Source organism: Vidua chalybeata, chromosome 3 (assembly GCF_026979565.1).
Source record: "Vidua chalybeata isolate OUT-0048 chromosome 3, bVidCha1 merged haplotype, whole genome shotgun sequence".
In the NCBI taxonomy this organism is placed as follows: Eukaryota; Metazoa; Chordata; class Aves; order Passeriformes; family Viduidae; genus Vidua; species Vidua chalybeata.
This window is the reverse complement of record NC_071532.1, coordinates 65,454,418-65,471,928: the sequence shown is the minus strand read 5'-3', so window position 1 is coordinate 65,471,928 and position 17,511 is coordinate 65,454,418. Positions and strand designations below refer to the sequence as shown.

Here is a 17,511-nt window from a genome sequence, read left to right as displayed (position 1 = left end):
AGGCACTCCAAATGCCTTTCACTATACAGGGGAAAACAATGTATAGAAGAGGATAATACCCTGGAGAAGTGATACTACAAGGTTAATTGCTTACATTTGTGACTGTTTGAACTGTTTGTGTAGAATGAGATAGTTCACAAAGTACAGTGATAAGAAATTCAGCAACATGGCATTATCTGGCATCATGTTATTAACTACATAACTTATCAAGACAGCTTTGGGAATCAAAGTCTTCATCCTGAGCAGCACTGTGTGCTATGAATGGCTTCCTTATCACAGTGTAAGGTCACAAACTCTCTCCTATCCAAGCACCGCATCCATGTGGGGTTTCTGTCTGCCCTAACTCAATACAACCCAGCATGAAATCAGTGAAACTACTGCTGTTGACCTTAGCAAGAGTCAAACTAAGTGGAAAAAAACTGAGATAGAAAAAGTATTGATTAATCAAGCCCTTTTTCCCTGGTGAGCTATGATACTACAAAAAGAACCACAGTTGAAGGAGTTTCTTCTATTATACTGTGCTAGTCTATACATGATAACAAGTTTGCAGTGAGTCTTACGCTTATTTCAGTGAAAAAGAGATTTCAAGCTGGTTTCTGTTTGCTGAGTCACTAGGGAGATGCACCTGTTCACTGAAAAAAGTGTTGTCTTTCATATGAATTATAGAAGGTCTTTAGTCTGAACAGTTTTTATATTTTCAGTTAAGCAGAGGAAAAAAAAAAAAAAGGTGCTTATTTTCTTTCAGTTTGCATGTCCCAAACCACAAAAGATATCCTGATACAAGAGAGCCTTATATGCTTAAATTCCTCCCTGTTCAGGAGACCATTCAAGCAGTGCTCAAGCATATTGATGTTATATTGAATCAAAGGTCTGAATCTGTTCTGTTTCCTGAATCAGGTTCATTAGTGCCCAACACAAGCTTTTTCAATTAACCACAGCTCATGTTGTTATCTCTTTTTAAAAAAACGCGTGTATCATCCAGGCTGCCTCTCTTATCTATGTGGTTCTTGCCATCTGCTGGCAGATATTTTATGTTGTCAATTGAAAATGCACAAATTACTTGAAGTTAATGAAACATAATTAAGAAAAATGCTAAAAGCTGTATTAGTCAAAATCTTATATTACATGCAAATAGTGGGTATAAATTGTATATTGGGTATATAGTTGTGTATCAAAAACTTTGAAAAATTTGATTCGAGCAATGCTAGGAATAAAGCACTCCTTAAGTACAAACTTAGCATAGTAAATATTCTATATTACCAAAGAAATCACTGCAATATAGTACCTAATCACTAGAAAAATTCTAGTGATGACAAACTGCTTGTAAGTCAATTACTTCACCTACAGATTATTCAGTATACAGTTACTCATTTCCACAAAACAATACTGTAAAAAATAGTTACAACCCTTGTTGTGGTTACCTTTTTATGTGACACACATGTTGAATTAATTCAGCTCATCTAGAAACAAAAAAGTATAAAAGTCTAATTCAAAATAACAAAGACTATCTGGACCTAGAGCTTTACTAATCTTCATGTCTAGGTGTGTGGATTTTAAGCATATACAAATTTTAAGCATATACACCTCTTTGCTGCAGCATTTAATAAGTAAAGGAGCACTCTTGCTAATAGTTCATATTATTAACATTTAAGAATAATTCACATACCTGGTTTTAATGTTTTGATTGCCACAGGGGTGGTATTATTCCACAGTCCTTCCCATACTTCACCAAACTGACCAGATCCTAATTTTTTCACAAATTTCAGGGATCGTCGGTCTATCTCCCACTGATCAACAGTTTTGTAAGACAAATCAAAAGTAGCAGGAGTTTGTATCTCATAAAAGAAAATAAATAATACAGTAATTGAGACTTCAACAACATATACAAATCATTGTTAACTATGTCATGTAAAGCTGGAACAGACGTAAATAAGGTTTCCTTAGCGTATACACATGCAATAAAGTGAGCCGAGAACATAAAATACAACCCTCATACTGAGTGCTCTTTGTTAGAAATAAGAAATACGCTAAAGAAAATATCCTCCCATTAAAAGCAAAAATTAGAAACCATCCCTCTAGCAAGCTTTTTGAACAGTGACATATTGGTTGCCAGAACCTTGTGGTTTTGTCTCAGTAATAACATATGGACAGCTAGAGTTATGAAGTTGGAGATTTCATCTCCATATATATTTATAAAAAGGTATTCATAAATCATGATTTGGCATATTCCCCCCACCCCCCCCCCAGACATTTGATGATTTTTTTTTCAAAATGGCATGGTACTTTATTATTAATTTGTCAACCTCAAGAATGAAACTGTAACACTACCCAGAAGTTCCTGAAAACAAGCAGATCCTTAACATTCTGAAATGGTAGAAGCAGATATGGAGTCAACACTTTCTGATAGATAGCTGATGAGTTAGCTCACAAAAAATACTTTGTACAGTGTAGCATCCACGCCTTACCTTTAGGCATGGCTGTCTGAGCAACACGCAGAGGCCATCATTGTTCTTGCTGTAATAGTCAACCAACTCATTCAAAGTTTTAAAAGTTTTCCTTTTGGTTAGGAAAAAGCTTCCATCCATCCTTCTGATCCTGTAGTGCTTCACAGATGTACCATCAAAAACTAAAAAGATTTAAATACATTAATTGTCCAGGAATTATTGAAGTGGTACAATACAATTTATACCCAAACCATCACAATGTTCCTAAATATATTTATGAAGACTTTAAAATAAATTATTTTATTTCCAAATATGACAGCTATAAAAAAAAGCCTTTTTCAAACCAAAGCCCATTGTTCAGATAGCTTAATGCATCTTGTCTATCAGTCTTCAGCTATTCAAATTTGGAGATTCTCCACCAAAAGAACTGGTGTAGAAGTACACAAATATATCTTCTGTGAGGCCGCTCATGCTTCCCATGTTTGAAGACACCAAAACCAGCCAAAAGCATCTAACTGTCAGCAATCATTTAGTCAGTTTTTAATATTTCCTTTATCCTCCTTTATTTTACTGTTAACATTCCAAATAACAGCTGCTGGGCTGGCAGGCATTTTAGAGGAAACAGATATAGTCTCCACATAGCCACAGTTCTCTGAAAAGTACTCACATCTTCCAAGGGATTTTTTTAAAATTTGTGCATATTTGGAATATATAAAAATCAGATGAATAATGCTGTGTTTCAGATAGTTGATTAATTCCTTTTCAGTGGAATGTTTTTTATTCTAATCTGTTGTGTCTTAATCAATAAGACTATTCCTCACCTCCTGTAAGTTACTTATCTGCATATCATGACAGCCAAAGTGTCCCTCCCTGTGACCATTAGAGAGCTCTTTAAATGTGTCAGAAAAAAGGCTCGGCCACTGAATGCTGGGGCTAGACACGGACCAGCACAAGATCAGAGAGAGACAAAAAATATATATAAATCACACACACACAGAGACACACACAAAGAAAAAAAAAAAAGTTTGGAGACCAATAGTTTAGAGATCTTTACAAAGGAATATCAGTAGAAGCAATAGCAGGCTCAGAATCATCAGAAAGGGCAGTTCAGAAGAGCTGAAAAGGTATTTAGTCACTTATGTGGGTGTCATTTCCTAGACCCTCCATTATTTAGATGTCACTGTCCATGTCCAATGGGCAGTAGAGAGTTTAAATTACATACAGAAGGGTAATTGATTCAGCTCCAAAGTACTCCACAGCTGTTAGTTCTAACATTAGCAGTGCTCCACAATAAACCTAGAAAATAGATTCTTTACATGCATCTTGACAATAGCTTTGGTGATTATAACAGAAGAATACATGATTGCATATTGTATGCAGAAAAAATACAGAATCGGTTGCATGAAATAAGCAAAGCTGATAGGAAGAATAATTTCTCTCATCATCTAAGTGATGAAATAAAAGAGGAAATCTCTCCTTCCTTAAATAATATTGTGGATGATCAAATATTTTTGCACTGTACTATGTGATTGTCATCCAAGACCACCAGAGTGCAGACAGGAGCTTTTCAAAATACTCCACCTCATGTAGTGTTTTTAGAAATCTGGGAACTTAAAATTCTGCAGGAGGACAGGAATGAGAATATTTGTAAACAAAATCCATATTACATTGCACTTTTCAAAATAGATTTCTTTTTGAATTAACACCCATAATTACTACTTTTTAACTGTAAAATTTATGAATGCTTTTGTGATGTGTAATTTGGAAATGGTGCTGAAGCAAAATGAAGGAAAGAATATTTCAGTAACGACAGACTGAAAATGTAATGACTTTTCTAAAGTTCACAGGAAAATTAATCCAGACAAACTAATTAGTCTTTATGATGCATTGAACAAAAGGGCAACAGGATGACTGTGTTAATCCAGTCTCAGTTGTATATCACAAGTAATAGTAGTTTGACTACCTGATTTATTTATTAGCAGTATTATAACTATTATTTGTGAAGTAGCTAATATTAATAATGCAAGAGCTGGTTTGAAGGATGTGCTCTAATTTCTTAAATGAGGCTTTTAAAAAGCCTTATGATTGACAGCATGCAGGTCAGGTGGTGATTTGTGTGGAGAAACTGAAGAAATATTTCTGCACTCATATCATCTTGTAATAGGTAGCTGAGTTTAGTACAGTACTAGACAGGGAGTTGTTTACTTTTATTTTAGAGCTGAATTTGGCTGTGCAAGTCCTGCAGCACACACTTGAAGTTCTGCAGCATGGTGTGGCTCCTCTGCCAAGATTATACTGAGCATATATCACTCAGGAAAGAACTATCCATAACCCCTTCCAGTTGTCTCTACGTCCATGCCAGACTACTAACCAGGACAGGACTGTAATTTCAGTTTCACAGTGCTTGACAGTAACCGGGTTTGAAGACTGCAGAGGTTTTCTCCTCAACTTGACCTTTCCAAAAGAATTACAGCTCCCCATTAGATTTCTACATAGTTTCAGTCTAGCAGAAGGATTATCCTCTCCTAGCTATCCATCTTCACGTGATGGGTTAAGCAGAAGTAGATGTTGCCACCTTAAGAATGCAAATAAAATAATTTACTACTTCTTCCCCAGGGCACAAAAATTTATGGTGGCATCAGCAGAGTCCACACCTTCACCAAATGAGTCATGGAGACACTAATTTTCTATTACTGCCAAAAACGACGTGTCCCAACATACCTCCTGGGAACAGCCCTCCCCCAGCACTGCCACCAGCACCTCTGCTCTGCCTCCATGTCCAGAGTGGATGTGGGAGAAGGGTGATTCATGAGATCACTCTCACCAGCACAGAACAGGTGCAGAGGCAGATCCAAAATCATCCTTTTAGTATGGCCATGATTTTGCCAGTTCTATGAGTCTGCTGCCTTAAACAAATACCTGTTTTTCCTGTGCTGGAACAATATTCTTTTAGGAGCATGCAAAAAATAGCTGAAGAAAACACAATCTATTTACATTGTTATTTAATGCAATAAGTCTTTCAGATACCATTATTCAGTGATGGGCTAAGTACAGAGCCTCCTGCTATCATTGGCAATGACACTCAATTAAGCTGAGCACATCTAAATTATGGCTTTTAATTAAAATGAGGCAACATCTAAGATGGCACCAACATGTTTAAAATTTAATGCATTTCACACCAGATGCTGGAGTCATCAACATAAAAATCTGTCGACAACATGTGCATTTTTAAAATGGGAAAACCTATTTTTAAAATGTCAAACACCCTAAAATTATAGTAATACATGTTGGGGGCCTATCTGGCTTGATGAGCTTTCCATTTCACTATTCACAGATGATAAAAACCTTTCCGAACATGAATTTTTGTTTTTAATTTAAATAATTATTTATTATCCAAATCTTACTAATTGAGAGTTTTCCCAAAAAGGAAAGTTAGAAGTAAAAAGTGTAATTTTCATGAAAGATTGAACTTTTATTTTTTTTTCCTTACTAAGGAGATAATTTGTCTCCTTAATTAATATTAAACCTCTTATATATCTCCTTGTCCATATGAGTATGAAATCAAGCATGAAATACATAAAATCAGTTTATGGGTTCTTGGGTAAAAGAAAAAAAAATCTTCCTCTTCAACTTCTTTTTTACCTAAATCACATGCTGGATGGAGAATTAAAATATTTTCTTAAAGACCTTAATTCTGAAAGCTATCAGAAAGACCTTATCTTCAAGCCATTATCATCTACTCTGCAATGAAACCAAAAACAGCAAAAAAAGCCAGAGCAAAACCAATCAGACCTACAGAAGATGGGACTTTTGAGGTGTAATGTTTCTGGACTGAAAAAATTTGAAACAGAAATTAGGGACATATTCCAAAATTTCGGGTTGTGATTTCTCCCTTGTCAGTGTATCAGCTACCATGGAGATAGAAGCCGTCCTTCTGCCTCAGCTTTAGTGTCTCATAATTCCTACTGATGGCAGAAACAAGGAAGGTGCGGGAAAACTCTATTCTCCATAGAACCTGGTGAACTGAATTACCTTCTTACCTACTAATGCTTCCCACAACACAAACCATTTCATTGTTTGCTTTAGAATGCACTAGCTTTCCAAGAAGCAGACAGTAAGTAATGAGAATATGGACATAAAACATCTAGACCATGATGTATACTATTAGGTTGGAAGCAAAAGATGTCATTCAGCTAAGCCGATTCAGTAAGCAGCAAATAATATTTAGCTCTTTGGGATGAAGTAGCATGTTAAGGATAAATTATGTTCAACTTTGGGAAGCTGCTAAAGAATATAGCAGCACTGGGAAATGATGCCACCAATAGTGTCTGCAGATTGCTTCAGTTTATCCTCTTTCTTTGCCTAAAAGAGCACAAACATTTAATAAATCTGAGATGATACATATATTCATGCATAACTTTTTAGAGGACAACCCATGTTTGTGCATGAAGGAGAGCTAGCTCCTGCAGCTGGAGCCTTGCCTCTGTGTATATTATTTTCTTCAGTGCCACTCTTACCTTCCTTAATCAAGCAAACCAGCACGAAACAAACACTGTTGGTTTCATATCTTGCTCTTATCATTCATCATCAAATCTCCTCTTCCCAAATAAGCTTATAAAAGAATTCTTTTAAATGTGTACCACAAGCTTTCATAATTGAATCAAATATACTAGATCAGATGGAATAAATTTTCTATCCAAAATTTGTAACAAAAAAACTAAACAGCAGCATCACAGGGAGATCTTATACCACTACAAATGCTGGCCTAATATTACTTAATTCTCTAGGATTTTTCTCTGGTTTACCTAAGATACTTCTACTTTCCTGTTAGAGAAGTGGTTAGGATGCAGGATAAACAATTAATATTTAAAATCTTTCCTAAAAGGAGAGAGAATAATAAAAAGAATTTGCATTCCCACCCCCAGGTGCACAATCAAAAGATTTTTCATTGATTTTTAGTAATGTGCCATGTATTTACATGCCATCATTAAGAAGATAATACAGGCTTGTCTTTCCTTCCCTGCATAACACCACCCTGTCATCAGTCTAGCCCAGTGCTTGGATGAAATCAGCTCACTGATGAACTTGAAGGAAGCTGAAACATGTAACACAGCAATAAGTTGGCACGTGTAGAGAAAGCCACAGTCTGTGGCTGTAATACAGCCCCTGGACAAAAATGTACACACACAAAGGGGCCAGTTCTGTCACAGCTCAGGAGCAGTCTGATTCCTTGCTAGAGGTAGTTTTCCTTTAAGCACTTCATGGCAAGGACCGATTTCCTTGAGGGCAAACTGAAAACTGTGGACTAAACTCTCTCAGTACTGTAAATATCACATTTCTTTCAATAAACACCCCTGTAGTTCACATTTCTTTGTCTTGGCAAAGCATTCCTCACATTACCACAAGACATTGCAGGTACATACACTTTAGTTATAATTGGGAAAGTGAAACCAAGAATATGTTTCTTCACAATATTAAGCTGTGTTTCTGTGTAATGTTCAGAAGGTAAATGACACATAATCATCCAGGCAAAAGAGGAGTCAATATGAAAGAATCTGGTTATGGACAAGGTTCCTCTCATTTTATTGGCATGATTCTGCATGTGACTACTCATGGTTTATTCACAAACATCAAAAGCCTTTCCTGGCTCTGGAATTAATATAGGTAGAACACATTAGGAAGTTTGGGAGTATAGCCCTGTTGTCTCAAGGACAACACTATACTCCTGACTCGCAGTTGTATGACAAGTTTGATGGGAAATGTTCACAGAAAACAACCAATGAACAATCACATTTACTATCTAAAATGGCAAATACCTACAGAATGAAAACAAAATTAAGTACTTAAATGTGAGTAAAATTATTAACAAATAAGTGTCCTAATTTGATAATCATTCAAATTCAAATAAAGCACTTAAATAAATTTCAAAATGCATCATCATCTATTTTTTGGTACAAAATTAAATTATTTTTATTTTTAAAATCTATTTTTGCTGATGTTTACAGTGAAATTTTCAATGAAACATCACTGATTCTAAAGCACAGCTTTGATGACCTTCCTATGATTTTCTCCCTGAAAACAAATAAATATAAACCTAAATGTGAGCTTTAACAGAAATCTCCTTTTCTTAAATTGCAGATATCTGTCAACATGCTTTTATTTTTATTTTTGTTTTGTGTACTAATTAGAGCTGTAGTGTACAATTTTAATGTAATTTTTTATGCTTTGGTCATGAAAATACTATCTATATTAAGGTAGCTAGAACACTGAAAGTACTAAGCATAAAAAAGTTAATTTCTGTTCTTAGTATATTGATAAACAAAGTTTATAAAATATAAACTCAAATTACTTTTGCCAAGTTTTCCTTATATATCTCCTGGGGGAAAAAAAATCCATTGTTAATTTAATTTAATTTTTATGCCCACAGTTTATTGTTCTCAAAGATAAAAAAGCCCAGACCACCAGAAAAAAATTTAAAACATTGCTTCAGATGAAAAACTAGCATATACCTGAGAGTGAGTATTCGCCTTTTAGACTTTCGCTTTCTCGGATTAGGAAGGCTCCTTCCTTGTTTTCAGTGTACAACAGTTGTCTCTCAGCATCTGCTCGTTTGGTTGGGCCAAAGAACCATCTGAACAAATAAAAACCATTAATTTTACCACTCAGTGAAACATACCAGGAAGACAGTTTAGCTTTTGTAAACATGCTGCATATTTACTAAGAGATAATCTGTGCTATGTTAATTAAATGTCAATAGTACGGGAGGAAAAAAGCCAACAAGAACTACAGAACAAATTTATTGCTAGAAAACATCGCTTACACATTTGAGTGAAATCTGGATTTTATTGCTGATGAAAAGTCTTACTGCTTTCAAGGCAACAAGCATTCAGAAGAGACAGACTGGCCTTGTTCCAGAAAAAAATCACCAAGAAAATTTTCCAAGGCTACAAAGGCAGAAACTGATGCCAAGCCCACTGATGCCACTTGAACTAAGTAGAGGTGCAGGTGTGTGCTAACAACCCAACATCTTAAAAGACAAAAGATCTCTCAAACTACAGAAGGGCTCTCAGGTTCCAAGGCGTAAATCACCCTGCTTCCCCATTCCACTGCCACGTCAATACCTCAAACGAGTTACTGGCAATTTTTCAGCTTTGCTGCTTTTTGACAAACAAAACCAGTCTATCCCTCAAGTCTCTACAAATATCTCCACACCTGTGTTCTGTGAAAATCTACTCAGATCTATGGCTTTTAAAACATTTTTCCTCGGTAAACCCTGTAGTTCACAAAGGCTTGTTCAAGCAATAATTTTAATTTGCTCCTCTGAAGATAGGATTTAGGTCTCTCGTAGCTTTGTGCTGAGTCTAAATTAAAGAGAAATAAAACAGAGATGGGTCAGCATTTTCAGCTGGGGTGGTGTTCAGCTTCCTTCCAGCAAACATGCAAAGCTCTTTCCAAGATTAGCTCCACCTCTTACTTGAAGCAAGTGATGATAAATAGGTATCAGAAAGACGCCATAAGCTCATAGGAGAACTCCTTTTAAATTAATCATAGCTAAAACTATTATACAAACTTCAAATATAAATTAATGCACCACAAGTAAGTTGCCTACTTGATTTGTAAATTACTAGTGAAAAGTACAGACAGAGTCATCAACAAACTATTTTAGTATCTGCAAGGCTTGTAGTCATCAAGAGGAATGGAGGAAATAAATGAGAATACTGGGTGATGCCTTAGCTGATCAAGCATGAGGACTGATAAATGGGTTTGTATTAACAAAGAGGAAATAAAAAGAGGCAAATACAGACAGCACTAGCCCATGCTGAATATGCTTTATTAACAAAAGAAAATTAAAGACAGATTTTTCCAAACCATATTCCTGTCCGCTGAGTTGAAGATTATTTGGATAAAATAGGTCTTGATACATATTTGGCAAGCAAAGTAATCTCACTAGAAAGCTGTAATGTGTTAGAAGTAATTTTAATTAGTTAAATGTGTTCATTAACTCAACTAATTAATTTAATTAATTCATTCATTAGACTACAGAAAACTAAGTCATCAATAAATGTTTGAATCCTTGACTAAGGTTCTTGTCAAAGGAAGGAGAGTCCAAGTTCAACTGTATTCAAGTCTCAAAGAAAATCTGTCTGCCCTAAAATCTAAATTAGAATCTTTCTGAAATTTCTAAATATTCCTGCTCTGAGAGTAACATCTGAAATCTAACAAACTATATGAGCCAAAAAAAAAATATTTTTCCCTTTGAAGTATTAGCTATCACTCAATCATATTCAAAGTGACTAATCTTCATTAGAGTGTATATGAAGAGGCGCTTAATTTTTTGTCTCCTTTCTTCTTGGGTTACAAGGGTAGTACCTTTTCAAAATAATTTAATTTTTTACCAAACCCAAAAGAGCTTCCAGTGCATTGTTAGCAAGACTGGATTTCATAGCCATAGTCAAAATATACTCTTTATGTGACTCAACATTTGAACATACACTGTTAGTAACTCAAACTTCTAAAGCTGAAACAGTAATACAACCTATGCAACTAGAGGAAACTGTTGGTTTGAAACTGTTGGTTAGTATTTTGAATATATAAATTAATATACTATTACTCTGTGTATATAAAACCATGTCTACAATATAAACCATGATTTGAGAAAACAATATGTGCATAAGTGCATCACTTTTAGCATAAGTATCTGCTTCTTTGATTTCAAAACATTTCAGCTTATATGCTTATTTTTATTAGGTTGGAAAAACTTCACTTAAAACAATATGAAATTAGCATTAAAGGTTATATAGAGGATATATAATATGTAGGTTCTGACTCCAGATAAGCCTAGCAGTTAAAAAGATCCTAACTTGCAAAATAATATAATTAGAGCAATGGTACTAGAGGAGGTAATGGTAACTGGAGCAATTATTATGGAGAGTGAAAAGTGGATACATATTGTGTATTACCTCATTTGCCTGACTTTATATGATCTGATTAAACTGTTTCAGAAAAATACAGGGAAAATTAATTTTAATAGCACTTGAATATTTGATTCTTAGTTCAAAGCCATTTGGTTTGCAATTATAATTATAAAGTACCAAAAGTAATACTGAATGTGAAAAAAACAATCTCTTAACTTCAAAGCAAATAATTTAATTTGCTATTCACTTTTTTTTTTAACTAAAGCACATCTGAATTTAAAGTACTATTTTCAGTGTAATGGAAGTTTAAATTCCTTTTATAAAGCGTGAAGAGCTTATTTTGATTTCTAGCAATTGAACTTCTGCTCAAAAGGCTTAATATTTTACTTCATCCAAAAGTGTGTATCTTAGAGGGAAAAGTGCTCTAAAAAGTAGTAATGAATCAAAGTAATTGCTCACTACAAGATATTGCTCTGCAGGATAGGAAGGTCAGACCAAAACAACACCCAATCCTCAGTAAATCTATTCATGTTTTATAGCTCAAAGACAGATGAAAGTTTTAACAGAACACTTGGCAAACAAGAACTAAACATGAAGCACTATCCATTGAGCTAGTTAAGTAACTTCTCTGAATTCAGTGCAGTGTATTGGCACCAGACAGTCCAGGAGAAGTTTGAATTAGCAATTCTTACACAGTATCAGCCTGAACTTCAGCTCACAGCCGGGCCATATTGGGTCATGACTGTTGGTGCTGGATCAGTAGATAACCAGGTATGGCACAAATGAGTGCATTCAGAACTGGACACAATTTCCCATTTCTAGCAGGAGCTGTCTGGCTAGCACAGCAATAGTGCTCTTCTGTCAGCAAGACCCAGGAACTTGCTAACACTGGCCAACACTGCATCCAACACCCCAACTCCCTTTTAAGTGTAGGATGCCAGATCTGTTTTTTGGGGATTGTTTCTAGCAGCTTCCTCTAAATCCCTTGCTTACACCATCATTCATCACTATTGGGAATATGTTCATTAAAAATTCCAGGGTACTTCCAGGTCATTTTGGCCATCACATATAGGACAACTTTGGAGCCGGAAAACATGGCCTTCATATAGGTCCATAACAAACACAGTCCTCACTTGTTGCAGATGATGCTCAATACGGGAATACCAGTGAGATTTTCATGGTTATTGAGAGTGTAATAATCACTTCTGTTTTGGCCATCAGTTCCACTAGCATGTTCATCATCACCATATCACATCATGGATCATAGCAGGTTTTGTCATGGCATGTTCCCTGACTGTGACAGTATTACTGCTGAGACCTCTAAAGACCTTTGTCCAAAAAAGGAAATCTTCATCTTTCTGAATGCTGGTGTTTATACTTGAAGGGCAATTTTTTTAAGAAACAGAGATCGCATCACCTTACACTCCTTCCTGCCTACCTGTTCAGCCCAATTTGAGTTAAGATGGAGTCATGAACTCAAGGGAAGTTGGTAGTGCTACCTGGCTCCACCACTGCCTTTCCTGAGAAGCTTTCTATCCTCCATGGTGCAATGCACTACTGATCTCCATCTGAAGGTCAAAGCCCCATTTACCTGGCTTTGCTTTCTGTCTCCATGTGCTTTGCTACATAAAAATATGCTAAATTAAAAGTAGTCACTCCTACACTTCCTATAGCAGGAAGATATGGCAGGAACTTTCAAACTGGACAGCAGAAGAGGAGTAACATGGGCCAAGAGCTAAAGCAAAGAAAAATGTGGAGGCATAGATCTCCAATGCTATATTACTAGCAACATTTCCAGTGCCTGGTAACATGCCTAGAAAATGACAAAAGCCCCAGTGGAAAAAACAAAATTCACAAATATTCCCATAGCAAAAAGAAAGAGTATGCAAATGAGTTTTTTTCCTTCTCATTAATACAAAATCCCCCTCTGATCAAATCTGTGCAATGCATTTATCTGAGATAGAGACTGAAGATTTTACAGAAGATCTCAACTAATCTTGGAACTATGGGCTTTTTCTGTCCTGAAATTAACTCTATCCAACACTCAGAACTAATCCTCTCCCAAAAAAAGGATTCTCAGACATGGTCCAGATGAAAATGCTCTCAGGGGAAATATTTTTTTGGCAGCCTGTCATTCCTTGGACACCCTTTTCACAGACCCCACACCTCCCTACATTCAACCTCTCTTCTTGGTCTCTTCTGAATCCCTAACATGCTGAATCCTGACTCTAATGCAAGGTGTGTGCTGAGCCTTAGCCAAAGCACTCCTCTCATGGGCCAGACAAAATATTTCTTTGGACATGTCACTCCTTGGGCAGCTGCTTCACAATTGTATTCCAACAGAAACTCTAAATTTATGATTAAGGACTCTGTTAGCATCCCTCTTTGGGACGTGGGTACGATGCTCATGACCAAGCTAAACACTGACCCTGAAATAACATCTGCAGTCTTTAACTTTCTTGGAAATCCCAGCAGATCCCTCAATGCTTTTTTGTTATTCCCACTGAAAACGAGCAGAGAAAATGATGCAGAAGTTTTCCACCCATTTCCTTTAAGGCTCACCAGTTTCCCACTTTTATCCTCTACCATTATTTAGATTTAATATATACTGGAGAAAAGTCAGAATAAACTCCACAATGTCATATCTGAAGTCACCAAATTTCCTTTAATAAGTAGTTGTAGCTGGGATATGGGAAGATTATTTTAGTTTTTCATTGAAGTTGCAGGTCACTGGAGGTAAGATAAGGTTAAAAGCAGAGGTCTGTGACATACTCCTAATTTGGTTAATGTCCAGTTAAAAGCAAAAGCCCTGAGGGCTGAGTCAGCAGTAAGGTCCAACCACATATAGAAGCTGTGATCATTAAAACAGGAATGAGGAGGGAGGAAAGAGAAAAATGAAAATAGCAAGGAGAAACAACAGAATGAATAACACCAAATAAGTCACATAACCTTTATTTTCAAAAATTACTGAAGATGCTAAAATGAACAGCACAATCCTATCCTGGATCGGCACTTTGTGGCATAAGGACATCTTGCTTCTCACTTTTCCTAAGTGCTTACAACTGGGACTTACTTTCTCATGTTGGGGTAAATCTCTTGAGGCTGCTAAATGTCAACAGCTGAGAGGGTTTTTTGAGATTCCTGTAGTTCTCAACCAGAAGTCTCCATTAGGGAACAAATGGTGCTGACAAAAAGGTTATCTGGCCTTCCAGAAGATTAACTCAAGTGTGTTAACTGGGTCTGTAGTACTAGGCTGAAGAGAATAGGTTTCTTTGACTGATAAAAGCAAAGATTACTGCATTTAGAGCAAAATTCTTAGGTGAAGAAAAAAAAAAGAACAAAACAAAACAAAAACAAACAAAACAAAACAAAACAAAACAAAACAAAACAACAACAAAAAAAAAACCACCCAGATACTCTCTATACTGAAACCCAGTTTCTTCTAGAATGAAGAAAGCTTGTGTAAGAGCTAAAACAAATATAGAAAATCACCAACAGCATATGAAGTTTACATTTAAAATGCCTCAAAATCTACTGTCATAGAAAGCTGTAACTGCACACTGACGTACTTCAAAGTTAGGAGATGATAATATTAATATTGCTTTCATGGCATCCACTCAGCCATTTTCAGAAGATCCACTGTGATACCATCTTTAATTACATGGTCATATCCAGTGCTCCCCTACAGTGTTAAAATGAATGCTGCTTGTGGTAGTGCGTAGCTACGGCTGCTCACCTAATAGTTACCCTCTATTTTGTTTTGTCATTGCATAGATACTGTTTTAAACAATTAAGTTTGTTTAGCATCTGCTCTCCATGCCAGTTACAAAATTACATGAATGGCTTCTTTCCTAGCAGCTTCTATTACAGTGTTCATTATTGTAATATCCAAATGCTGTACAAACATTCATTAAATTCTTTTTGTGGCTCTTTTCCTTGTAACATATTTTCTGCACTGGAGAAACAGCCCAGAAAGGGACTAAGGCAATATGAAAATACTATGAGTATTTTCTACTAATTTTGGATGTCCAACTTGAAAAGTCCAAGGGCCTGCCTTTCAGGAATTTAACATTTTGCAGTATGTAGTGGTTTATTTGGACAGCAATAGGCACTAACCTCTGTGCCACAGAAGACAAGGAGAGATGCATGGAAAGCTAAAGAGACAAAGAGACAGAGAGATCCTCCAGGGTCTCATTCAACTACTTTCATCATATGACCACCTTGTGACCACTGCCCTTACTCAGCACATGGAAACCTGAACAGGCTTGTGTGCACCACTCTTCTCTGTTGTCATCCATGCAGGACAAAGAAGGCTGCTGAACCAGCTTTTAACCCACGCCAGGTTTGCAGTCTGCTGTGGGTAAAGAATAGTGCAGAAACAGGGGCAGAAGTTCACCAAGGGAGCCACTAGCAAGTCCTCTCTATGCTGACAGGAAGGTTCCAAGCACTTTGGGTTTTCCCAAAATATCAAAAATAGTTAACGTGACTGTCAAATTTTAATAATATGTTCAGTTACTACATAAAAAATATAATTTTCTTTTCAAAGCCTTGGTCATTTTGAAGCAAAGTTTTCTTAGATAGCAAAAAAGAACACACTTATGGTGCAGTAATCTTCCCTACTAAATATCAAGCCCTTTTTGCAAAGTACATGAAGAAAAGATTTCTTGTATTGTTCTGAGACACTTTTTTTGCTTTCAGGTAGAGAAAGAGGCAGCCTGTATCTCATCTGTGCCTGGTATCAATACTGGAAAATTCACACCCAATCAGATAAAGCCTGGAAAATTTAAAAGCAACTAAACAATCTCTTCTGATAGAAAATATTGTTTTAATTATAAGACTAATGAAGTAATAGAATTGCTTCAAGAGCTGATTTTTCAAAAAATTAGGAAATATCACTGCATAGATGAAAGCCTTTCAGATATAACATAATTAAGAAAAAAATGTGCTTTACATAGGATGAGGGGTGTGCATGAAGAAGAGAGTGGGAGATGAGGGCAGCCTGCTTCAATTTTTCCCTGTATAGCCTACAGTGAACCTGATGACAGTTTCCAAGGGAAAAATAAAACAAAACAACAAAACAAAACAAAACAAAAAACCAACAAAAACCTCCCACAAAACAACAACAAAACCAAAAGAAACCCAAAACATATGAGATAAAACCAAACAAAACCAGAAAAATCTTTAGTCTGGTTAAATCATAAAGATGAAACATGCCAGCAAGATTCCTTTCAAGAGCATTTTTAAAAACACAAACCTTCCCATAAATGGCCTAAGAATCTAAATAGTGAAAAGTCAGGGATTTCTCAAGGGCTTACAGACTTTAACTGGGCAGAATCCAGAAAACCTAAGATTGGGTTTCAGGCAAAGCCCTTCCTCCTTACTTCTTTCTACAGGCATGCCTGGGATCATTTTGAATTCTGTCTGTCTCTCACTGTCATTTATTATCTGATACTGAAGGGTATATGGAAGTACAAAATTTAAGAGGTTAGGAATTTAAAGCTAATGGTAAAGGAAGCCATAGGACATTACAGGAGGAAGGGAGAAAACAGGACAGTAAAAATTCAAAGCTGAGAGGACCATAGAATATTAGCAAGTGGATGGATTGAGAGAAGAAAGTCAGAGTTACTAGGTAATGATGAGAACAGAAAGACAAAGCTGAGGACTGCATTCAGTGCCCAAGGGTTGTAGCCTGCTGCTGAGCTGCTGCACTGCTCAGCAAATGCTGGTTTTCATCTTACCCTTCTCCCACAGGGAGCCTGGCCTTTGGCAGCCATTTCAGTCCTACTTGGGGAAACAATTTTACAGAACATCTCTTGAAACAATTTCACAGACTGACTCTCACTGTGAGGATTGCTCTACACAGATCTTTTCTCTGTCACTTTCTTAGTTCATGACACGACTCACTTTTGTACTTGACAAAAGAATAATTTGACATTAGTTTTCATCACATATTTATTGTTTAGAAGTCATTGCTTTAAACCTCATTCACCAAAGTACCATCAGCAAAAAGTGAGTCAGGAGAGGTTGTGCAAAAACATTTATATAATAACGCCCTTCTCTGTCTACATAAGTAAATCATCTGAGATCTTAACACATTGCAGAGAGTACCTGACTTGGAATTGAAATAAAAGAACATTTAAACTGTTTATGTA

General features: G+C 36.1%; 1 protein-coding gene across 1 annotated transcript in view; it reads right to left on the bottom strand.

Annotated features, from left to right (window-relative positions):
* FRK (fyn related Src family tyrosine kinase) overlaps nucleotides 1-17,511 on the bottom strand; it is a 48,097-nt gene that overhangs the window by 15,959 nt on the left and 14,627 nt on the right. The window contains exons 2-4 of the mRNA XM_053937879.1: nucleotides 8,954-9,075; nucleotides 2,466-2,626; nucleotides 1,667-1,835 (exon numbers count right to left, since the gene is read on the bottom strand). Of these exons, the coding sequence (XP_053793854.1) occupies nucleotides 1,667-1,835; nucleotides 2,466-2,626; nucleotides 8,954-9,075 (452 nt within the window). The remainder of the gene's footprint in view (nucleotides 1-1,666; nucleotides 1,836-2,465; nucleotides 2,627-8,953; nucleotides 9,076-17,511) is intronic.